The 25841-nt window shown below is 42.9% G+C and overlaps 2 protein-coding genes across 3 annotated transcripts; both read left to right on the top strand.

The window, feature by feature from the left end:
* Positions 1–635: 635 nt before the first annotated feature.
* Positions 636–1562, top strand: LOC124348518. The gene is made up of 3 exons (XM_046798746.1): positions 636–875; positions 1053–1142; positions 1357–1562. Exons 1-3 carry the CDS (start codon positions 773–775, stop codon positions 1560–1562), a joined length of 399 nt encoding a protein of 132 aa, XP_046654702.1. The 5' UTR covers positions 636–772.
* A 6072-nt stretch (positions 1563–7634) lies between these two features.
* LOC124349550 (probable serine/threonine-protein kinase yakA) lies at positions 7635–25800 on the top strand. 2 transcript variants are annotated; one of them, XM_046800244.1, is made up of 11 exons: positions 7635–8230; positions 12941–12978; positions 14358–14499; positions 14574–14754; positions 17383–17552; positions 17624–17778; positions 23917–24099; positions 24197–24279; positions 24359–24666; positions 24734–25221; positions 25293–25800. In XM_046800244.1, exons 2-11 carry the CDS (start codon positions 12969–12971, stop codon positions 25382–25384), a joined length of 1812 nt encoding a protein of 603 aa, XP_046656200.1. In that variant the 5' UTR covers positions 7635–8230; positions 12941–12968; the 3' UTR covers positions 25385–25800. The 2 variants fall into 2 exon arrangements, with proteins under 2 accessions (XP_046656200.1, XP_046656199.1); XM_046800243.1 differs by having other exon boundaries at positions 14334–14499.
* Positions 25801–25841: the final 41 nt, after the last annotated feature.

Below are 25841 nucleotides of genomic sequence, written 5' to 3'. Positions count from 1 at the left end.
ATTGTGATTGTCGTTTAGAGGTTGCCAAAAAATCGTATTTCGCTGTTGGGCAGAAGATCCCATTAAACAAATTGATCGACTCGTTTCAAATAATATTTCAAACTCTCGCCGACTATTGTAAGTCCATGAACCCCGAACAGATTGGCAGCACACAAGTGGCGTTCCAAGTGTGTTGAAAAAGCTACACAAGCGAACGGGGTCATCAAAAGGGGGACTGGTGACAATGGCCATCTTCAACTTTGTGTGTAGGTAATGATTGATGCTGGTTTTTATGTGATTCACAAAAGAATCAACAGCAGCAGTAGGAGGAAAAGGTCAAAGGGGTCCTGCTACTTTTTGAGGTGTTCCGTTCCACCCTCTGATCCCCCCTCCCATACAAATAACTATATAGGATAACACCTCCCCACTCTTTAAGGGCGAAAGAATGAAAGCCCAGGTGTTAAACTGATTGTCACTCCTGTGTACAGCACAAATACAGAGACCCTAGATACTTATACTAAACGTCTCTTGTAGGGTTGTTATTTGCCCCATAGTCAGATGTATGAATAATATAACCCATTTGGTATGACTCGATTTTTAATTATTTGTTTAATCGATATCTTAAACAATTGGCTAATTAGAATAATAGTGTCGTCTGCTGTCATCTTAGTTTTTACAAGTTTTGAAATAGTCACGAAGTTTCAGCTCTCAGATTTTTAAAAAATAAAAAAGAGAAAAAATGGTGATTGATGCATATGGTGGACTAAACAATTATTGAATAACTTTTGGGTAAATGTGGTTGCACGAAAAAACAGCAAAAATGACAAAAATGTGTTCGCCCTGTGAAACTTTGGTGTCGTGGCTTCCATGCTCTGCACTCGATGCTGTTTTGGCGGGTAAATGTAACTAAGAATAGAAAAGCAATGATTATTGGAGCTTAAACCGAATAGAAGTTACACCTGTTCCAAATGAGTGAAATGTTGTAGTTCCTGACTGTAGCATTTATCATGTAATTCCCCTGTCGATGAATGGCAGTTTGTTTGCACCATGTAACCACTTTCTTTTGTGTGCAGATTTTACGCCTGATGAGCCAGCAATCATCACAACAAGATTATCTGCTGGTGCTGATGACATCAGCAGCAATCTCAGTCATCATCGCTTGGGTAATGATTTGAGTTACTTTTATTCAGGACTGTGACCTGCTTGATTTTTTAATGACACACTAGTTGCATAAATTCAGTGTATTACATAACAACCTCAAGTAATCCTGTTTATTACCAATTAAGTTTTACCTACTGTCTCATTTTCAACTTTTCCTTAATTGCTGTTTCTATGTCAATATTTTTTCGTAACCCATTTTCTATTTTTTTCATTTAGATACATTCCATTGGAGAAACTACCCAGATGTCAATCAAGTTAAAGATCCCTTCTTCCCCTTTTTGTTCAAATGTCCTCGTGTACGCCCATGCGAGTGTGGGTGTATTCACGAGGACACCCTTTTCCCTATTCCGTCTGGGTGGATTCAACTTATCAGCGGATGGATGGATGTCTGGCCGTATTTTCCAGGCATAAAGGTAGGATAACATTTATTTCTATTCTCCCTATTCGACCATTTGGGGGCGTTAATTATGAATCGTAACATTGCACGAAGTACGTTTACTCCTGATGAGCTCGGCGGTTGACTGCAACTGTTTTGGCTTGTCAGTACTACTTCATCAGGCTTGTTTTGTACTATTAAACAACTTTGTCTGTGGTTAAACATACCAATTTGAAAATAATTGAACTTTTTAACACTTGAAGCAAAGTGGAACACGACGATTTTATGACCTGCTGCCACACCGGCACCTCCTCGTTTGCTGGTTGTATTAGCCAGTATGAATAACCCATTCTGTTCTCCGAGAGTAGCTCCCGTATAGGGTCAAACACCTTTTTTACGTGTCCAATAATCGATCAATAACGAGCGAAAAAAACAAGTCAATGTACAAAAATGGTCTGGACGGTTGACGAATTTCTCTTTCTGATGAAAATCGATTTCCTTGGTTCATTTTTCCTTTTTTTAAAGAACAAAAAACTAAAACAAAAGAATAGAAAACTGTTTTTGGCGCGAGCCCAAACTAGCCATGATCAGATTAAAAGATCTGTACTGTAGAATATCCTTCCATTATTACAACAGCAGCAGCAGCAGCTTTAACCCTAGACTCTTCTTCTTCTTATATTATTTTTCCGTTTGTGTTGTTGTTTTTCTTTTTCTGTTTCTTCATCTCTCCGGGTCGTTGAGTAATTCAAGACGGCCAAGGATTTTTGAGAACACGAGAAAGGCGGGTTTATAATAATAATAAGAAGAAAGATATATATTTTGTCCTCTCTCTTCTATCTATTTTATATTTATTCGTGGCGTAGCTTTTTCTTATTTCTAACGGCGCTCTCTGGTTCCCCGAGCTGCTGAGCTTGACAACGTCTCCAATGGCCGATGCCAAAGAAGCGACGCCGCCGCTGGATGGCCGTGACTCTTTCGCGTGTTGTGCGGTCCCCATCGCACACATTAGCTCATGGCATATATAAACTTGTGCTGCAATATCTAACGGCGATATCCAGCAAAGCAAACGACAATAAAAATCAAAAGAATATTAGCTCAGCAGGCCGTGGTGCCGTTGGCATCAGAATCACTAGTCCCCCCCCAAGAAAAAGAATCCTTACGCAATACGTCGCTCGCTGGGGGACCCATGTGATATCGGGCCCTGATTTCAACTCTCTCGGCTCCCGCTAGCAGATATGATCTCGTTCATCATCGACTATAATGATCTCCTTTCTATATATATTTTGTGTACTGTTATATCTTTCTTTGATGGCCGCCCAGTGCTGGGCTGATGTTGTGATGTATATCCAGTCAGTTCGATGGTCTGTGTGCTCGTACATGTTTCTCTCTGGCGACTTTTTTCTTTCGGTTTCTCTTTCCCCCTCTTGTGATATCATTTTGATTTTAACGTTCCCGTTTGTATTCAATCTTGGCGCGGACAAGAAGAAAAAATAAAACGGAATCCTTCCATCAGCTCCCGGTTCAATGGGAGAATGAAAAAGGGATAGGGGGATACACCGTCCAGCAACCCTGCAGTGAGAGAACCCCCCCCCCCCCCCCGCTGGATCTATCCGACAATAGTTTTTCTATACCAACAGCTAGAGAGTGTATAGTATGTACAACCACCGAACCCTCCTACTTATTCTTCTTTTCTTTCTTTCTCATGGCAAGCTCTCTTTGACAATGATTTCCGGGCGGCGGCACTCTTCTACTAACATCCAGCCCAACAACATATCCATTTGAGACTGATTTTTTTTAAAAAGCAGCGCGTTTATTATTCTTTTTTCACCAAATCGACGTTGACTTTTGAGACTTGTTGGGAGAGAGACTCAATGTCTTTTATCTGGTCGATTGTTATTTCGAACAAGAGGGACTCTATTTGAAATAAAGAGTTGGCAAGGAAAAATAGAATAAAAAAGTAGGCTGCAAATAACCTTTGCGTCACTAAAGAAAGAAGGTTCAAACAATTGAGACGAGTGTATCGGCCGACCACATTTCAACTAGATGAAAAGTAGGTTTACTAATGTCAGTGACATGATTAGTCTCAATTCAAACTTTGCTGCTGCTGCTACCACCAATTTGAACAGACGTAGCAGCAGCTACCGGGTGTAGGCTCCTTTGATAGAATGAATATGATTAGGCCTATATCTTTGGCTGGTTGATAAATCAAACTGGGGAAAAAAGCAGCAGCAGTTGCTGCTGTGGATGATGACTACAAATATCTCTCTGGAGAGAAAAAAAAGGGGCTCCCGGGGGTAAACGATAAAGAGACTATTAAAGCTGTCACTTTTGTGTTTGAATGTCGCTTTATTTATTTGCCTCTCGTGTGGAGAGAAAGAAAAAGAAGAAGACGAAATTCAAGAAGAACGGCGACGTAATTTTTCCCCCCTTTTTTTAAAAAAATAAAATAAAATAAAATAAAAATAAGAAAAGGCAACAGCAGCAGCAGCAGAAGGCTATCCTGTTACGAATTAAAGGTAAAGAAAAAGAAGGAGCCAGCCAGCCAGCAGCAGATGGTCTTGATAATATTTTTCTTTTTTCTTAAACGCACAAGTCAAGAAAGAAGTTTTTTGGGGACCCGAAAGAAGGAATGTCAGGATAAAGTAACACGGCAGCTATATACAGTCGCAAGTTTGTCTTGAATTTTTTATTTTATTTTATTCCTTTTATTAAGATAGAGAAAAAAAACCTCCCCCCCCCTATTTATATGCATATTTTTCTCTTTTGGCCATTAATTAGTCACGGACGGACCGAAAGTGACTGTATATAGCTTCAGATATATGTACACGTTTATTTTTTTATTTTTTTCGTTTTTGCTTCTGTGCAAGGGGAAATCTGTCACCTGCGACGGTGGGGCGTATATATTTCCATAGAGCATAGGCTACAGCAGCATTCATAGACCGCATGTTTATTTATTTATACCCACCACCACTACTACATTTGTATAACATAATAGAACGCTGGCTCTTATTCAGATTTCTTCTTCTTCATTCGCATCCCCATACCCTCCTCCCATCATCATCTTTTCTTTTATTCAAATTCTTTTTTTTTTTATTTAACAAATTCACCTGCTGTATTTCAAAGGTGCAACAACAGAGTCTATATATATACTTGGACGTTCTACTTGTATACAACTGCCTACTTTCATTAGGACAGTTTCAACCGGGGAGGTCCCATCATCAACGAATAATATTTCAATAGCAATTATTAACGAATTTAGATTTACAAAAAGGGGCTACCAACTTGGCAAAACATGGGAGGAGGAAATAATTATTTAATCAGATATATTTTGTAAGAAGAAGAATTATTTGGAATTTTCGAGAAAATTATTTCTCTTCACACAAGTTTGTTATTATGTTATTGCACCGGCCACTGCTGCTGCTGCTGTTTGTCGCCATATTGCTGCTGGATCTATCGTCTATACTCGCAGCTCAGTAGAGACCGCCGACTGGTCAAAGATATGGCCACAGCCAAATAAAGAAGAAAAAAATCTTTTTTTTTCTTTCCTTTGATATATAAAAAGAAGAAGAGAGCACACAAACCCGAGGTACTTTATGTGACACTTCTTTCCGTTGAAGAGCTCTCTCGAGACTGAAACTCTTTTTTTTTCGTCCTTTTTCTTTCTATTCTTGCCTTGGCTGCAAGTCTGTATAGCCGCCGTCCAGTTAACATTATGACCGTGTGTATACTGTAGCCCCCTTGCTGCATTTTCCTCCCTTCTTTGGTGGGTTATTATATTCTGTGTAGTACTCGATAGAATATAAGGGCCCCAGTAAGAAAGAGGGGGGGCTACTCTCTCCCATGGCCGACACAAAATTACGACTATTTGTATAACTCACGGGGGCCGACAAGTGTCGCAATAAAACTTATTCCCTCTCGCCATTATACACTCCTCTCCTCCGGTCTCTCTCTCTATATCTCTTGTAATGCGCTATACGCGGTAGCGCTATATGATTGCGTCATCTAGGGCGATCGGCCAAGACGGATCTCGGGATCGATACAACGTTGTATTTTTGGGGGTTTGATAGAAAACAAAAATTTCACCTGTCGAGTTGTTTGCCATTCGGTTTAGTTGTGCCAGCAGCCAAAGTCTGTAAGGTCTCTCTCGTAAATCCTTTACTAGATCCTGATGCTAATGTTTTTGGGTATACTACAGCTAGGCGATCATCGGAATAATGTTAGACTGTGAGTAACCTAAGCTGTTTGTATGACGATATGAACTCTTGACTGTCCGTCTATGTATATATTTTCTTGTCAGGATTATCCGCCATCAGCTGAGAGTCTATAATATTTTTTAGAATGCGATTCATAATATTTTCCGTAGTTTTTTTGATTTATTAGTCTGCGTTCCCTTTGATCTTTATTAGATGTGCATTTGCCTTTAGTCTGTTAGTCATAAACCTAATCCCTTCCACGTCACACGCAATCCCCCCTTACCCTACCCTCTGTGACTACTGCCGAGCTGATGCGGTGTCATTTTACCGAGCCGTGATACACACACAGTCATCAGCCTACCCTTGATTTTGATTCAAGTCGCCGACATGGGCGGCATACATGGCCAATATTCATCCGACTTAATCAAATTTTATTCACAAAAATTAGCTACGAAAAAAAGAAGTTTTTAAAACCCAAAAGATTTTGGCGGGTTTTGTGCATTCTCTAACCGGTTGTTTGTTGAATGTATCTAACGTCATTCTATCCTATTTCACGACCGTGTTTGTCTATCCCCCCCCCCCCCTTTGCCATAATAACACTAGACACACAAAAAACCAGAGAAAAAGGAAACACAAACAGACACACAGACAAAAAATGGATCAAATAACCTAACCGAGAGAGAAGAGGGAGCACTGCATAATAATATATCCGGCGCTTGTTTACCGGTTTGATTAAGAGAGCTATTTGTGACGGGGCGTCAAAGGAAAAAAGACTTGTGTGCAAGGGTGGAGGGTGCTGAGGGGGTTGGATCCATTGCATCAGATAGACTCTGGTGTGTGTGCACACACACACACACACACACAAGAACCTCAACTGTAATATTCAGTAGCCGGCGAGGTACTGTACACTGACGAGCGATACTCCCCGAGACCCCTTAAAAAACGGTGTCAACATGTATTCTAACAGGCGAAAATCGGCGTGTAGACTCTCCTATTGAAAGAGAAAGAATTACATAACGATGCTGAGTCTTACAGAGGGGAACAGCCCCAGCAAATAAATAAAAAGAAAAAAAAGTGAGGGCGCTATAATCTAGCTCATACCGACCGCGTGTTTGCTCAATCTCAAGGCCTTGTTTAGATTGTTGCATATGACACATGTACATAGGTATACAGGAATAATCAAATCTGTGTTTTTTTGGGTTGGAACTGGGTTGTTCACATCTAAGAATAAAAGGTCTAGTCTCCCTCTCGGCGGTGGAAAACCCCCCTGCAATCTTTTTTTGACACCACATCATTGACAGTCGAGGGACTTGATATAAAGAAGGGGGCGGTGTGTGACGCGGTCGAAAATAACCTATCATTAGACGTAAATAGTGTACACATCGAATGACATCGTCTTTTATCTGGCGCTGTATGTAATATTACACCGGGCCATGATTACACATGTGACCCCGTGATTATACCGTGTCACTTTTGTGGTGAATCGACAAAGAGCGCAAAATTTTAATTACATTTCACCTGGCAATTGCCAATTGAAATTCACTTGACTCGCAAAATTATTTGTCAATTACTTTTTCAAAAATAATTGAAATTCCCAGTGTACTAGAGGGCCGCCGCTGGCCTATGCTCAGTGGGATGTAACGGCAGCGTATAGAGAGGGTGTGTGTGTGTGTGTGTGTACGTAGCGGCGAAAGAAGAAGGCGGAGCTTCGAGTGTGGAGATCCCTCCGCGTTTAGGATCACCCTCCATGGGCCAGCCGAGGTTTTTGGGTTGAAGGTTTGCCGTTGAAGCGCTCTGATTGGCTTCCAAGCGGTCGATAACAAGCCCAGAAAGGACCGCCCCCTTTTTCCTTTTCCTACACACACACACACACAGACAGACAATATACGTGTGTGTGTATAGGGAAAAAGCAGCCGAGGAGAGAGCGACAACTTGTAAGCTGACCCATCCGGATAGAGGCTCGTGGCCGGAGCATTAGCAACTGCAGTCGAAGGCAGCCCACAAAAGCTGAGAGACTCTTGAGAGAGACAGTGAGGTACTGCTGAGAGTTAAAAATACGAGTCGAGAGAGGCCCAAAAGCATTTGGACACGGTGCTCAAGAGCCGCTTACTTCAGTCGGGGGAGGTGAATCGGTCAACACGAGCGCGTCGACTTTTTCTGCTCTCTCGTCCATTTTCGCCATCGGCAGACCAACTTAAACAGTCGTTTCAACAACAACAACAACAACAGTTTTCGAATTTTACCCATTTGAACTTTATATCGGCCGAATTTTGATTTGGACCGCTGTGCTCCCGTTCGTACCTCAGCTAGAAAAAACCGGTGTGCGCTCTAACCGTTTCAAACTTGCCGCTTGAATTTTTTTATTTTCGTTCCGGTTACGTTCGTGATTCGAGTGAAAACAGACCATCACCCAGTTTATTAAAAAAAAGACATCGATTGTAATTACTACATCGGCGAATTAAAATTTCATCGGAAACCGCCGTGTGACAAATAGCCGAAAAATATTTCATCAACTGTGCCGGTAAGTCGTCATCACTGCTCATTCATTTTTCAAATGGGATTTACAGTTGGGAATGATTATTTCATTCGGGAATAATCTATTAGGCTTGTTGTACCGAGGCTGCTATTAATCTCGGCATTGTAATAGCCCCCTCTCGTTTGTTTGAATTCCATATAGTGACTGGCTGGTATGCGCAATATCGCCAAAATCCCGGTAAACGACTAGATTGGAAATCCTTGCTAGGGAGTTAAACGAGTTCGCTTTTATTAATAAGACGGGGGGCAGCAAGAAGAAACTTGCGAATGAAATTTGTATTAAAGGGGAACAATAAATTCCGGCGAAAAAGATTTTTGCCGGAACTGCGTTGCCTGGAGACGACGGAAAACATCCGGGCCCGAAAAATGTGTTTAGATCTTTGGGATATGTACTTTTGAAAGTTACAAAATTTTGTTTTTCGCTTGTGGGGGGGAAATAAATAAAAGGTAGACAGGAAATCAACATTTAACCAGCGTCAATGATGGATTCGTCACGGCCCCTTTAGAGCGTCAAGCCTATAGCCGGCGGAACCAAAAATGTTAGTCTGCGCCTAATATCAAAACGAATAGAATAGTAGGCAAATAAAAATTTGAAAAAATTAATTTGAAATTAAAATTGTCGACCGAAATAATTGGCCATCGTGGCTGATCTACTCGGAGGTCGTTTGTCGTATAATTTCTTCTGCGTGCCTGATCCAATAGAAAAATTCAATTTGACAGAAAGAAAGAAAGAAAGAGAAAAATGTGTCTATCTTGTGATCGTCCAAACAGACAAATAATCACCAGCCCAGCCGAAAATTCAAAAGGAATTTTTACTAGGAGAGATTATAAGGCGACTGGTGATGGCGGCGGCGGCTGTCTGTGAATGTGTGGGAGAAAAAAGAAATGGATACAAACAGCCTAAACACAAGAAGAAGAAGAAAAATAGCCAAGGCAACCAAACAATGTATTAAGCTAATCCGATAGTTTCTTCTTCTCTATCTCATAGAGACACACACCGACCGCAGAAAATCTTCTCTTTCACCCTCTTTATTTTCCACATTTTTTGGTCTATCCCAGTGTCTTTCTCGTGTTCATTTTCTGGGAGTAGATTCTTATTTCTTTGGGCCGAAATGGGCTGATTATTTTCACCCAACGGTATATCAACTGAATTGAGCAATTGTACAATAGTCAATTTCGCACAAGCGTCCGTCTCAAATCATTGGACAAGCGAAAAGAAGTTTAGTGGCACGAAATGATCCCCCCCGTGACCCCTGGCTTTCTTGCAGTACATTTAGAAACTATTTAGGGTCGATATAATCAACCGAATTTCGTTTTTTCCCCCAACAATATATATAAGGAAGTGTGTCCACGTGTCCACGTCATGAAGCATTGGAAAAGGAAACCTGGCAATTTTCTCCCTACCTACTACGTACACATATATATTTAACAGAGAACAGAAAAATAAGAATCGATAATATTAGGCTAGCGGCCCAGTCATTCGAAAACAACACAAATCAGAAACAAAAAATGTCTGTACCCCAAACGGAAATCACCAACAAATCTCGTTATCCTCTTTCTTTTATGGCCAGTGCTGTGTCTGTATACTACGTCGTAGGATTTTTCTTTCGTCACTATATACGAGAAACAACACGTTATGAGCTTAGACACAATAACACAAACGGTCAGGAGCTAGACGAGGTGAAAGGTGAAAGAGAAGCGCGAAAAGACGCCAGAATAGTTTGACAAGTTGATAGTATAGCTCTCGTGAAATAGAATAACGAAACCTTTGTGCTTGGCGTTTTCTGTATAATATCAGTCAGTCGTGTTTCCGTCCGCTGTCGGAGAAGGTTCGTCGATTTTGATTTGACTGGGCAATCAGCGCGTGAACCAAACGGGAGAGAACCGGAGAGAACGTAAGCCGCGGCCGCACGATTCTTTTATCCTTTTTCTATTTTTTGGTCCGTCCCATTGTCCGTCACCCATGTCACACCATGTGTGTCGTTCTAGCCATAACGGTCAACACACACTCTGTGTGTGTGTATATAGTACGCCAATCCAATTACAAGTGCCGTGAACGAAACGGACATAAGGGAGAGAGAGAGAGAATCGAGTTTTTTTTAACACCTTGGGCTCATTTGCGTGCAAGTGAAATTTAGCTGGCACAAAGTCCAGCCAGTGGGGGGAGGAAGCTTATTATGAATGTACTATAGGGTATATGCACGAGTTAGACACAAGTGTGAAATCCCCCCCAAACTTTATTTTTTTTTAAACAGCCAGCAAACAAGATTTCTCTTTTTCTTTCTATCTCAAAATGAGACTAGGGCACTGTGTGATGATAAATTGGTCGAAAACAAACCTGAAAGAATGAAAAGAATGACACATGAATAGTAGTACGTGATACTAGGCATTCCGGCTCGCAAATAAATTGTTAAAAAAAGGAAAATATAATACGCGTGTGAGTATAGGTCTTCCAAGGGGGAAATCTGTGCAGTCGTGAGGCCTATAGTCACGCGAAAGCTTATTATAACTACGCCTAAAAATATAAGACGAAGGTTTTTTTTAAAAAACGAGTCTTACTCGCAACTGTACATCGCTGGGCGTCAATGTTGATTTTGTTTTTCAATCACAAGTGGGTACGGAATACTTTTTCCTGGGCAGAGGTCAAAGGAGCCCCTTTTACATGTCCTCCTCCTACCTCTCGATTAGTCTGAGGCCGTGTAATGGCGTCACTAATGGCTGTTACGGACCCATAGGTTACATGGGTCTATACAACCCGGTAGCTGGGCGAATAGAGACCCCCCTCGGTGGCTGCAGTAGAGAAGATGTGAAGACATAAAAGCCGTGACCCAAAGAACCGCCATTGGGCTCCTCCCTCCTTTGCATAGGAGCTCTGAGAAAAAAAAAAGAAAAAAAGATTTTTATATATTTTTCCTGGAAAGATCAGTGAAATGATGAGGGGAGGAAAAAGAGCCGAAAAATGGTGAGGATATTGAGGACTCTACAGCATTGAGATCACTGTGCATTTGGCCCTCCTTTTCTCCATTCTTCCACGTACATTACATGATGTGTTCAGGAATATATATGAAAAGCTGGCTGGCTATACACTGTGTGTGTACACTGGGAACTTTTTTGGGGGGGACTAGGCCTAAACAGGAGGCCCCTTTTTTTTATCCCCCCCGGCGAAAAAATTCATCCAAAAGAGAGATATGTACGCAGGCTATATGTGTATTCTGTACAGCTTTTGATTGATGTATAGATAGCGCAATTCAACATCGATCAATGTTGGGCGCCGCTCACGGCCGACAACAACAGTAGCACCAACCGCCGGGACATCCCGCTGACATTGTTCACAACCCCACCCGATCTGATTCATTCAATCTAAACAGTTCCCATCGGCAGCATTTAGCTTTTTGTGTTGTACATGTCTCATTTTCGACAATCATTTCAGTCCATCGCTATTTGTTGCCTTGGGATATCATTCTCAACGTCAGAATTTCAGAGTAAAATTCTAAATTCTGAAAATGATTAGAAAATTATAGGGATTTAACTATTAATTGGTTTAACTATTATTTTTTCTTGGCTTCCAAGAGGGGTTCAATTTGATACTAAAATAATCCCGATCCGGTCAGCGGACGTGGGTGAGAAAATCGCTTTGATCGTTTTTGGGGATTTAGTTTGAAAGGGGTCGATTTTTAATCTATATCGATTTCTTAGCGGGCTAATTAGAATATAAGTGTCGTCTGCTTTCTTTTGGTTTCCCAGTTTCCAAAAAATGAAGCGCACATTTCGTAGTCTGTGGTCTAGAATCTAGATTACAAATAAAAATAATAATAATAATAAAAATTTTGATGTAAAATAACTGTCGATTGATTTATCATTAGAATATCAATGTTCACATTTTGTGTCGGATGATGGAAGACGTGTTAACGCGGTAACAAAAAAATGTCTCAACCGAATTTCAAAAGGGGAACACAAACACACACACAAAAAATTGCTGTCAAGTTTTTATTTCAATTTTTTTTTTGTTGTGTTTGTTATTTGTTGTAGTCGAGTGCGTCGACTTTCAAGTAGATGCTCTTAGGGGGTGCCAAACAAATGGCTGCCGCTGTATAGCAGAGAGGACCGATTATGATTTCATACACAAAATTCAAAAGGCTCCTCCCCCTTCGTTGAGACTAGACACAATCTATGTTGTGTGTTGTGTAGAGTTGCCACCGTATATTACCGAGTCCTACACCCATTGCCAACATTTGACGTTGTAAAAACTGGGCGGCAGCGGTGGCAAACCGAAGCCTCACCCGGCGCACCCTCCCCTCAATCACCCTCTCATGTCTGTACATATAGGCAGCAGCTGAAAAACTCCCGACTGAAAAGAGAGAAGTGGTTCAGAAGCGAAATAGAAAAGGGAGGGGACAGGATTATGTCATAAATCACACACACACATCCTCTTATAACAAATAGGACGACATGTGTAAACTCACAACCCCCCTCTCTATGTGTATTCCAGGGGACCCTGTATTATATATAGATATTGATAATAATTTTGGGGTGTCGTGAATTGTGTGTGTCTCTTTGCTGTATCATGATGTCAAACACTCTCGTATATCAATTGATGTTTTTGGTGCAAACACACAATAGCAGCACCTGATTCGCTACTATGAAAAACCATTTTTGTATTAAAATTTTATTCATTTTTTTTAAATTTCTTTGGCAGGGAGGACGTTGGACTCGACAGCGGAGCCATGATGGACAGTAAGTTGATCGTTCGATTCACCTTTACCGTGTCGTCACAACCTTCTTTTTCCTCTTTTATTTTCTTCGCATATTAGTTTATTTTTCCTCTTATTTTTTTCGGCTTCTTATTTGGCATTTCGTTTCTTCTATTCCTTGAATATGTTTTGGCGAAAGAGGGAAAATTGCGTAGCGAATCAAATCCATTTTTGGGGTGTACAGAATTTTCTTTTTAACGATTGAAAACCCGTTTTAACGGATATATAACGCTCTAAATCATTTCAAAGATTACAAACAAGTCCAATGCATTCAAACTGCGTCCAGAAATAGCTTTATACTATCTCCGGTAAATTTGTATAACATCACCGTATCTTTATCTTTTTTGAAATTTCTGATGAGACTGTCAACATGTTTCCATATAAAAGGGAGGGGGGGGACAAGAAATATGTAATAAAAGTTGGCCGAAATCCAATAGAGAAGAGGTTTTTTTCCTCCTTGATACATGTCATATCATTTCATACCTTTATACGTACGTATAGACGTAGGGAATCGTAATATCCATCTCCCGCGAGTATTTTACTTTTGAAGGGTGGTTAGCGTCGCAAAGTTGGGGGGCTGACAACATGGAGGGCCGGGGATGTTATAATGACGCCGTTGCTCGGCAGCGTTCATCACTTTTGCTCGCCGGCGGGGGGTACCTCCTTCGTTTTCGCCCCCACTCGAACGTTTTCCCCAATATCGCCGGCCTTCTCTCTTGACCGATTCCACTGGGTATAGAAAAATCTTGTCTTATTTTTTTCCCAATGTGAGTCTCATTCCTTTTGCATGGGATTGCAATTGCAATCGTCTAGCTGCCGAGTTCCACGCCAGGGCCATTCCTCATCTTTTGCTGGTCGAACTTGACCCAACTCCAAGCACATCCTTCACTCTCTAGAAGAGAAATGCCTCGGTTATATCATGTAGGCTACAACGCTAAGTAATAGCCTACATGAGATGCGTTGGTCGTATTAGATTGAAAAGATCAAAGAGCGCTCGATCGACGTTGTGCTTTATTACTTTCGCCAGACACGCGTCTCTCCCGGCCCTTGCCCCGAAACTTTTTCGGTATGAAAATACCAAAAGCTACAAAACAATCCAATTGAAAATTGCAGGGCGGGCGTGGGGGGGGGGGGGGTTGAATATCTATCGTACATAACGATTAAGAATAAAGTCAATTCGTTTTCATATTATCTCTCGACTATCTGTGCCATTTGTTCGTTTCTTTGCTGAGCATTTCTGCATCCCTGCGCACTCTTTTTTCCTATCTTCTTCTTCGTTTCCTTTTTGTGGCTGTTTCGATGACAATGTTGCATGAACACGTACCGTCAATACCTTAGGTCATAGTGGTGTGAACCAACTAGGCGGAGTGTTCGTCAGCGGTCGACCCCTGCCGGACCAGACGCGCCAAAAGATCGTCGAATTGGCCCATTCGGGAGCCAGGCCTTGCGACATTTCGCGCATCCTTCAAGTCTCCAACGGATGCGTCTCGAAAATACTCGGAAGGTAATTCAAATTGAAAATAAAAATTTTAAATTTCCCGCCCAAAAATTCTACATTTGAAAAACGTCACTTTCCAGGTATTACGAGACGGGCTCGATCCGGCCTAGAGCCATTGGCGGTTCCAAACCTCGGGTGGCCACCAACGATGTCGTCGGCAAAATTTCGCAGTTTAAACGCGAATGCCCGTCCATCTTCGCCTGGGAAATTCGCGATCGTCTCCTCCAGGAAGCCATCTGCAATAACGACAACATTCCCAGCGTGAGTTTCTCTTTTTTCATTTTTATTAGCGCCCAATTTCAAATTTGCTCAAATCGGCCTGCAAAGGCCAGCACGTTTAATAATGTTGGCCGGCAACCGATGACATGGAATGAGGTGATGGAAAACGTTACGTTACATATTCGGTGCGCACATATTGCCCCAGGAATTTCATATGCGAGCCATTTCCATCCGGGGTGGGGGGGGGCGTAATACCTCCGCAATTGGGATGAAATGTTTGGAGTTTCACTTGAAAGGAAAGTGGTGCCGGCCTTATTCCTTTGACTCATACTTGCCGGATCAATCTCGCATATATCCACCTTGTTAGAGTTTGGAAACATCGTATTATATATAGGATTGCTAGGATTCCATTTATTGTATTATTATCCGTGAAACTTTGTCCGTCGGATGACGTCGTGTGCATCCGAGATGGGGGGCCAACTAATTGGCCGACAACCTCGTGAGCCGCTTGTTCACGCCGTAACGGCCGCATCGATTTGCGTTAGTTATAAGACGGAAACACGTTGAAAGAGTTGGTAAAAAAAGAAACTGCAAGGGTTCAACTTTTATCTATAGGAAACTCAAACGGAAACGAACGAGATCAATCGATAGAGCTCTCCACCGAAAGACCTTCCAATTATCGATCGGCTATCAAAAGCCAAAAAGTCAAAAAATATTTCTTGGACCCTTTGACGTGTGAGTAGGGATATCCTCTCCAAATAATTTACAAAAGAATATGTAGGATAGAAAAAGACGGATGAAAGGGTTTGGTGATGCTCAGTCCAAGTGGTGTGTGGTGTCTGGTTTTATATATAGATTGAAGTCGACGTGATTGTGTGTGTGTGTGTATATATTTACCCATTTTTCTCTCTGACTCGTCAAAGAAGCCGGACAAAAGCTTGGGGACGGGCCGTGAGGCGTAACCCGTCCTCCCATTCCCACCCATAAGATAATGAAAGTAAAAAACACGCTGTTTAGTAGCCCCCTTACGTCATTTCATTCATACCCATGCATTTGGACCGAACTGGGAGGAGTAGGCACACACACACACACAAACTGTGTCATTAAATGAAAAGCTAGCCTAGAATTAGCGAGTCAAACAGTACGAGTTTTAAAAAAGCCGGTGGTGGCCACCATACATTCGATCTGATGTGACTTGGACACCCCCCCTGATGGTTATCTAACATTACCACGACGTACAAGAAGTATAAAAAAGTGTCTATAGATTCAAGAACTAGTACTTCCCCCCTTGTAAAAAGTTGTTCTATTCATCTTTTTTTCTTTCTTATTTGTCCGTGTGATTTTTTTGTGTATTCCCCCCCTGGTTGTGAACATTCTGTTTGGTATTGTGAGACACGCCGTCGTTTAGGGAGAGGTTTTTATTTTTATTTTTAGCCCTTTGCGCAATATTATGCAGAGGTATCCTGCAGCGAGAGATTTTTCTCTTTTGTTCCCTTTTGGGTTTGGCGCAGACAATCGAAACTATATGAACCCATGCCGTCACTCCCACGGGCACTGGCTGGAATCAAAATTTAGATTTTTCCAGGCTCTCTGGGCGTTCAACAAATTTTTCAAGGAAAAATTCGAATTCAAGAAGAACCGTTGCGGAGAAAAAGTAAAGTGTCTTTTGTGTCACCGGACAACATAACCTAACCAGACTAGTAGCCCATTGGAAATGGAAGAAAAGAATTTCGGGTGAATCTTTTCATTCTATAATGTCCGATCGAAACCATTTTTCAAGGTGGACAAATTCGATTGTGTTTTGTTGGGTTCAGATTTGTCCACTCCCGGCCGCCAAAGGTGACCGGCGGGCGGACTAGATTGACGGAACAACACGGGGGTCCTCGACCTCATATGTGAATGGGACCCCAAGTAGGAAAGAGGTGGAGTCGGTCCGACCCTCTTTCTCTTGTCTGCTCAAACCAAGGAGGAGGGAGAGGTTCATCCCGCCAGAATTTTATAGAATCAAAAAAAGCTCCTGTTGTTGTGTGTGTGTTGGATTTTTGCAGCGATGATGGCGGACGAGCAACAACTCGGCCGGAATACAAAAAGAGAGAGACGCAATTGTGTGATGGATTCGCCGTATGTGGTCGCTCCTATTTTAGACGCTCGGCTTTTTCGCGTGTGCATCTTTTTTTTCTTCTACCGTGGGAAGGTCCGCAGGTCATTGGATGAATTCCCCTGTGTACGATTTGTACATGACCCAATGTTGTTCACCCTCTTGTACAACACGAGGCCTACCGGAATATAAAAAGGGAGGCCAGAAAATGTCGGCAACGATGAGCATCAGCAGCAGTTGTCTGAGTAGAGAAAGGCAATGGGTTTTCCGCGCTTTTATATACATCCGATTCCGGACAATGCCCAAAAGTCTCTCCGGGTCGTCTCTTTTCTTATACTATAGCTCGGCTCTCTCTCTCTTTCATACTAGCTATAACGATCCGTGTGTACATATTTAGTTGGTGTCCTGCCACACAAAAGCAAAAGGAGAATAACGGAGAATAAGAAATCGAAATTTGTATTTTTATTTCAAATAGAAACTCAACTTTTATGTTACATTTAGAAAGTCGATGGCTATTGAAATTGTAACTTATAACTTATGATCCTTTTCTTTTCTCTTTCTTGAAACGGCAGGTTTCATCCATCAACCGTGTGTTACGCAATCTGGCGGCGCAGAAGGAGCACCAGCAGCAGCATCAGCATCCGCACCAGCACGCCACTATTCCGTCGCCGGACTCGGTCTACGACAAACTCCGAATGCTCAACGGGCAGTCGCAGTGGCCGCGAACCAACACCAACACCTGGTACACAACAAAACAAACTTGAAAATTGAATTTTCATCGAATCGACTCTCTCTTTTGATCAAAATGATCAGGTATCCCAATGGCAACGGCGCTGGATTGGGTTTAACCACCGGAGTAGGAGCGGGTAGTCCACCTTACACCCCATTGCCCGGAGCAACGAGCCCGGATCAGACCCCGCTGTGTCATCAAATATCCAGCAACGACGGATCCTATAACCACAAGAAAGGTAAGCATTTCTTCTCCTTCTTTTTTTCGTCTAACGTATTAGGTTTTATACTCTCCCGTGTGTACCTCTCGCTAGCATCTTGCCGAGAGAGAGAGAGAGAGGTCGGAGGGTTTGTTATTAAATCGAACAGGTATATCTAAAAAGTCTTGGGCAACAGCGAAAGGGAGTCGAAATCAAATGCGCCATTCTTCACCTGTTGCCTGCCATCAGACGACACTCAATCTCGAATGAAACATAAGACATAACAAGGCTCTTTAAAAAAGAGAGATGGTAGTATATATTTAGAGATGTGTATATACGTTTTCTATCCCTTTTTTTGTCTTTCTTTGGCCGTTTTCTTTCTTCTTTTGTTCCGCGTTTCGGTTCACTTGAGTAACTCTATCTAGAAAATAAAATGTAAAAAGCAGACGGTGGAGGGGGGGGGGGAGAGCTTATCTCCTTGGCTGTCATCTCTCCTTCAGAAAAGAAAAGTTAAAATAATAACCAAGAAATCGACGTTGAGTTTTTGTGCTGTCGGATCAGAAAGAACGAACAAAACTTTTCCCGTTAGATTCTACCCCTCCGCCTTTTTTTGTTCCGATCGCAGTTACACGTTTCGTTCTGATTGTATTTCGACAGTTTCATGTACGTACGTACGTACGTACGTACATGGTTCTTGTAGTAGTAGTAGTAGGGGGGCGACGCAGCCAGAGTTCAAGTTCCTTCCTGTTTTGGTTGTTGGAGAGACAGTGCCGGAAGTGCGCCACGCGAGGTGATATTAGCCAGGAAGTAGGAACGAGAGGAATCCTTTCAGCTATGCGCACGGCCCGTTATGTCCAGCATTCGGCAGACTTTCTGTCCAATAAATAAATGGCCGACAATCAACGATTAGATTGAAGAGTCCAAGAAGAAATCCTGGGAAGGATTTTCATCAGCCAAAGTGGACGATCTCATGTCTGATGAATTCGTTATTTCGATCCTAGTAGCAGCTACACTTTTTTATTTCTATTCTTTCGATTAATAGAGACATAACCAAAAAAGGGATACACACAATGTCAAATGGGTTGGGGGATTAGACGTACACAGTGTCTCTCTGTCCTATTCATCCCGATCTGCTTTGCTGCTATAGACACACTCGTTGCGATTAAAAAAGCTGGGTGGGGGGTGGGGGGTGGCCGCGTGCCGGTCGCACGACCGCCCCAGCCGACTGTAATACTATACCGACAATTCCCGAAATTGACTCTCGACAAAGTCGAAATGGACGCACGTGATGTGCTGCAACCCCTTTTCACATATTTTCCTCTCTCCCCAATAAGGAAGTGACAGCAGTTGAACTGTACAGGAGAAAAGAATACAAGGACAAGGAGGGATGAGCTCTCTTTCATCGCCGACGATCCGTGTCATCGAGTGTTGTTGTACACAAACTCGCGCAGTTCTTCTCTTGTGTGCGCTGATCAAAAATCAAGAGAATAGAGAGGCTCTTTTGTCTGGGCTTTTCTGTCGATGCTTCGCCCTCATTCTCTTTTGTCGAGTGGTCCATTTTTTCTAATCATCCGCTTCTCAATCAGCCACCAGAGTTCTTCTTGTTTATTTTCACATAAAACAGATGTAAATGTTGATTCTAGGCCTGAAACGCATCGATCCTTGATTTTTTCCTTTTCTTTGACAGCTGGAATATTTGTAGAGCATCGGAATAATCATTCCAATCACTCCGTCGAATTTGAAATGCGCGCCACACACAAAATGTTTCTACTCGATGCATTTGCAAGTTATTTGGCTATTGACAATTGTGAGAGGGGCGCTCGATTTAGTCGTGGATTGAGCGTGTCGGCGCGATCCTGAACGAATCGGACGCCCTGCCGAAGGGTGGTGGAGGTCGAGCCCTAGCGCCTGTATAAGCAAATGGGCGCGACGGATGTTTCTCAATGGAAATGTCGTCCCTTCACGCCTGTGTGGCTCCCGCGTATATATTTCTACACGCTCTCAAATCGCCCCAAGTATGTCGTCACGCTCCTTAGCGTCCATGTCTCAATCGTCGATATAAATTTCATCTATGACAAATCCAGTGCTCTGTAATCCTCCCTCTTGTAGAGCTACCCCCCACCTCCGCACCCGACCCAAAAGTCATCCGAATATTTAGGCCCTCCGATCAAAGGTCAAAAGATACTGAGGTTGAATTCGTCACAGATACGCAAAATGATGGCTCCCCCAAATGGCAAACACCAAAATCTATGGCCATCAGACTAGATGATGCTGCTTGTGCTATTTCCTAGGCCTCTGGCTGGCAATATCTACATGCGTGTGTCTACGACATGGACGTACCCGCCCATTTTTGTCTTTTTTTTGTTGGCCTGGCGCCTTTCTTGTTCTCATCCAAGTTGTTATATCGATCCATCTTTCTCTTTCGCTCTGCGCTAGTCACACACACAACTCCCAGGGAGGCTATATAGAGGCTCCTGTCATCTCCAGTATTTATCCTGGAGACGAAAAACAAGTTCCTAATACGGGGGAGCTGACAGACCATTAAACAATTGAAAGGCAAAATCAAGTTGAATTCTCGACGACATTTTCGAGGTGAATCTCCTCAAGGTCTCACCTTGTATGGCGTTTTTCTCTTGTTTTTTTTGTAACACGCGTTTGCACAGCACTTGGTCACTCGAGTGCAAATAAGCCTGTCGGGGGATAAAATCACGGAGCCTACGTCTACAAATCTTGTTACCATTTGGGTAGATTTTTCCTACACGGGCGTGGTGCAGGGATTTATGTCGAAATTATCTTTTTATTTTTCACGGTCGATAGAGTCAATTTTTGGAAAAAAAAGTTTTGGTACTTGGCGAAAGTTAGTCGATAATCGTCGGGAAATTTTTGTTAAAAGAAGAAGAAAAAAGGGAAATTTTTTGGCAAATCCGATAAATGGCCAAAGATGATTTGGTTAATGCTAAAAATTCGCCCTTTGATGATATGCAAAGAGAGTCCTGAAAATGCAGTTGCTGGGTGGGGGGAGAGAAATAAACAAAAACATTCAGCTAAAAGAAAAGAAAAGGGGTCCTTTTTTTTTGTCGTCATCAACGGTCGCATTTTCATAATGGCCGGAACGGATCGATTTGTCATCACTCGACGACGGCACCCCTGGCACAGCAGCACCCCACGATGACTTAATGAGCCTTTCCTCTTATTCTCGCCTTCTCCCCCTTCCTATCTGTGTGTATTTTTTTTTTTTTACTCCGCTGGATGCTGCGCGAATAATCAGCCCCGGACTCGCCCATCATTCCTTTCCTTTTGTGTCTCCATTGCGCCTACGCTTCCGACTTTTTTGTTTGTTTATTCCTTGTACGACATCAACTTTTACCGGAATAGATTCTACGCTGACGTGTTGCTAGGACATTTAAATTGTCTATAAGAAAGAACAAAAAAGATGATCGTTAAATTTGTTTTTTGAAATAGCCAGAAATAGTTTATCTTTTCTGATTTGTCGTCAATTGGCCGATTTAAGTTTCGATGTTATGTAACACCCCTACTATATAGTACCTAGTTTTTTATTTCTCCAAAATCCCGCAACGCCGTCTGTCGATCCTCCAACCCAACAGTTAACCACGCCTAGGTAACGCCGGTCATGCTTCAATAACGCTCCGCATCAGCTACAGCTCCATTTCTTCTCGATTTCTTTTTCTTTTATCTAACGTTCTATACTCGGCATCCATTTTTTATTTTTTAACTGGAACCTTCGAATTTTGTAAATGGATTTCTTGCCAGTCATCAGAATTAATTGACACATCTCTATTCGGCCATTCGACAATGAGAATCGAGCGCAAATTTATAATCCAGTTTCACATAACAAATTGGGGAAAAAAAATATCGAGCGTGTAAAAGGCGGAGCCAATAGATCATCTGACCTAGGTCACGTGCCGGTGCCAACTAATAACAAGCGCTCTGATATTATTCGACATAATATTATACAACAACTGGTATATCCCTTTTTTATTTATTTATCCATCTATTTCACAGGATCGTTCCCCCCCTCTGAAACCAGTCAGCGCTACTCTATAGAGGTCCCTTTTTTATTTAGCCTACACATATATCACTGGTGGTGCTGACTGGCTTTTCGGACTCTCTCTTGTACCTCTCTCTCTCTATCGCTTTCATCATTTCTCCCTTTGAGTTGGTGTGTGTACACCGTACTATCACGGACTCACCCTTCTCTCTAGCTGTACTATATATCCAGCGTGTTGGATGATTAAAAGGGAATCATCAGAGTGTAAATAATCCTCGAGCAGCGGCGGCGGCGGGCAAGGCCGGCAGCAACCGTGCCATGTTTTTCTCTTCTTTCTTTTTTATTTTCGGGGGATTTTTTCTCTCATTGTGTCGCTGCTCCTGCAACTGCCTTTGATGCTACCACGGCCCATAAGTATTAAAAAGCAGAATGACACTAGCGAGAGAAAGTAAGAAGCGTCTGGTGGTCTAGTTAATACTTTGATAGTTTATTATATCGACGCTGTTTCGATTCATATCGATCGCCGTTTCTCATTCAAATGCGACCAGGTAACAAACCCAGCGCACAGTCCTGATATAATTGTGCGCTTCCAATTCCAGTTCGGATGGCAGTAGCGGAGGAGGGTGTTGTTGCCATGCCAACACTCCCATAATGGCGTGTAGTAGTAGTGCTGGATCCGATCCCATCCGCGGCTTATGCATAGTGTATCATTATTAAGCTCACTGTCGAGTCGTCGTCACCGTGTCGTTCCGGGAAATTCAAACGGGGGGCGACAAGTTCGACTGGATACGCTTTTCCGCCGTCCGAGCTCTCCTGTCAAACTGTACATGTCGTTTGAAAACTAATTGATCCACGTCTGTCTTGTTCCGATGGCAACGAACCCGGAACGAACAAACGCCCGAAAAAAGGGGGTTGTTGGCGTGAGCAACCGTCGAGACCTTATTATTAATCCAACACCTCTCCGCATTCATCTTCAAAAATGTTTTAGAGCCGTTTGTATCAATCAATCAATTTCAACCCTTCACCACCTCCCAAGCAATCACATCTATACATATCCCGAGAGTTTTTAATGTTCATTCCGGCCGACTATTAGTATTAGCTGGGAATCGACTATATTCTCTATCTGTACCGACCATAGGCATTCAGACCAGGCGTGTGACTGCGTGATGGATTACCGCGACCCACAAAACCTTAATACGCGGCTCCCATAAAGTCCCCACACACACACACACACCCTCCCTCCTACACACGTCAAATGGCTTCAGTCCCGTCCGTCCTCCTGACCAGCCCCACGGGGGCGTTGATAATGTCATTAGTCTGCTCTTATTAATCGATCAGAACCGCCTATAGATTTGTTGTTTTTTCCTTTTTATTTTTTCTACGGGAATCTCCGATGAGGTTCAACCGACAACTGGGTTTTGAAAAATAAAAATAGCCCGCGGGACAGCACAATGGGGTTTGGGAATTGATCCCGAGTCACGCCAGTCGTTCGTTATTCATAGACGACGCCTTTAGAAAGGCTAAGAAAAAAGGGGGAGGCGACTGTCGCTTTTGTTGGGTCGAGGGAGGCGTCGACGGCAGCAGCGGCGCAACTTAATGCGGTTATCGGTGTTTCTGCATGGCTGCGCCGCGGGTAGAAGGGAGAAATAGCCGAAATGGACTCGACTCACGACAGCCAATTCCACCAACCCTTCGCAGCAGCAGGGCCCCCCTTCTTCCAGCATCTTTTGTATTGTCACCGGCGGCCAACGTTGGACGGGTAGAGATAAGCCGCCGTAAATATACAAGTCGGGACAACCCACGCGATGTCAACGTCAACTTCTTCTTGTTTCCTTTTCCACCGAAAAATATTTTTTTTCTTTTATTTATTGAACGACAAAAGCCAAAAGAAGAACAGTTGAAGGGTTCGGATGATGATGTAGCGAAGCGGTCGATGAGATTAGCGTGTGATAATGTGGACCAACATCAACAGACGTTGTATTTTCTAATATTGTATTCTTGTGTCTTTTTCAAACTTTGGCGCCCTTTGTTGTTGTTCGTCTGCTAATCGGACCGATGATTTATGACCGACTCCTCCGATACCGTTGTTATCTCACTGCAGTTTTTGTTCCGAGTTTTCTTTTTATTTATGTTGTTGTTGTTGTTGTTGTTGTTGTCTTGATTTGTAGGCGGTGACGACGTGATGTCGGAAGACGGCGGCGTCAGTTCTGGGGAGAATTCGCGGTCGGCTCCGCCCACGCCGACGACGACGACACCTTCCGACGACGACCAGGCTCGACTGCGGCTCAAGCGCAAACTCCAGCGCAACCGCACCTCCTTCACCAACGAGCAGATCGAGAGTCTCGAAAAAGGTGAGCCTCCCACCCTCCCAATCCGCTTTCCGCCCCCTTCCGTCTCACTGACAATTGGTTTACTACATTTCTCTCTCTCTCAATCCTTTCCTTTCAGAATTTGAACGGACACATTATCCAGATGTTTTCGCCCGCGAGAGACTCGCCGCCAAAATTGGATTGCCGGAAGCACGGATCCAGGTATAGCATCCAGCGGATGACCAGATTTTTGTTGAACTTTTTAATGGACGTTTAATCGCAATGTTCCATTTATTTTTAGGTTTGGTTCAGCAACCGACGAGCTAAATGGCGTCGCGAGGAGAAATTGCGCAACCAACGACGAGGACCGGACCAACAACAATCATCTTCACAGCAACCGGATCAAGTCAATCCTCAGCAACAGCAGCAACAACAACAACAACCGCAACAGCAGCAGCAGCAGCAGCAGCAACAACAACAACAGCAGCAGCAGCAAATCAACGTCGTGGAACCTCCGCCCAGTTCACCGCGCAGTGTTTCCCATTCCGCCAATTATCCCGGCGGCATTTATTCGTCACTAGCAACTTCCATGATGACTGACACGTACAGGTAATTATAGAACGATAATTATAGAGTGAACTATAATCATTCCTAACGATTTAATTCGGCCGTTTAGTTCTGCGTTCAACGGAATGAATTCGATGACGGGATTCAGTGCCATGGGTCATCATCCGGGCGGCCATGGGGCCGTCGGACCCGTCGCTGCGGCCGCCATGACCCCGGTAACTCCGTCGATGAGTCACATTGCGGCCGTCCCACCCATCGGCACTGGTCCCTGTAGCCTTCAGCAGCAACAGCAGCAGCCACACCAACAACAGCAGCAACAACAGCAACCGCCTCATCAAACTCAGCAACCACGGGACCATCACTCTGCTCATTCGGTCCATTCGTCGGGTGGCTATTCGTGCATGAGTCGAATGTCTGGCGGTTACGACATTTCGTCCTACAACCGCCACCACCCTCACCTATCGCACGCCATGGGTCAAGTGAGCGGCCCAATCGGACCAACCGCCACGTCCGTTTCAAATTCGCTTGCTCACAACTATCATCAGTCCGTCAACAGCCAGTATGGAATGCATCACAACAGTCACAACTCCACTACCGGTAAAGAGTGTTATACAAGCAGATTTTAAATCAAACGAAGAAACTAATTTCAATTATTTAAATTTTTGAAGGTTTAATTTCGCCTGGAGTTTCTGTTCCAGTGGCTGTTCCAGGTCAACCCACTGCCGAAATGCACCATCAGTACTGGACACGACTGCAGTAGATTATTGATAATATGCCTAACTTAGCCCCGTTCATGTTCTATAAAAGATGAATCCATTGATATCCATGATTATCAAAAAGAAAGAAAATCCTAAAAAAATTCAAAAACGTAAAAAATCTAAAAAAAAAAAAAAAAAAAAAAAAATATAAAATTAAATAAAGATCAAGCAAACAAAATAAACAAACATACGTGTTTACATGACGTACTCTTTGTTCAACACTTGGCTACTTGGATACTAGTGTGGGACCATATGGCTTTTACGTTTCAGAATTGAATACTGTATGATCATGTTCTTGTTTTTGTGCTTTGTCTCCATCATCAAACCCTGTCCCATTATTTTCTCGTCGCCTAATCATTTCATGTTGAAATGTTTCTTCACTGTTCCATATTTGCTATCTGATTGCTATTTGCTTCGTGCCGCCAAATGTCACGAGAAATGGGCGTTTCCGCATCTTTG

Source organism: Daphnia pulicaria, chromosome 7 (assembly GCF_021234035.1).
Source record: "Daphnia pulicaria isolate SC F1-1A chromosome 7, SC_F0-13Bv2, whole genome shotgun sequence".
Taxonomy (NCBI): Eukaryota; Metazoa; Arthropoda; class Branchiopoda; order Diplostraca; family Daphniidae; genus Daphnia; species Daphnia pulicaria.
This window is presented reverse-complemented; position numbering and strand designations above follow the sequence as displayed.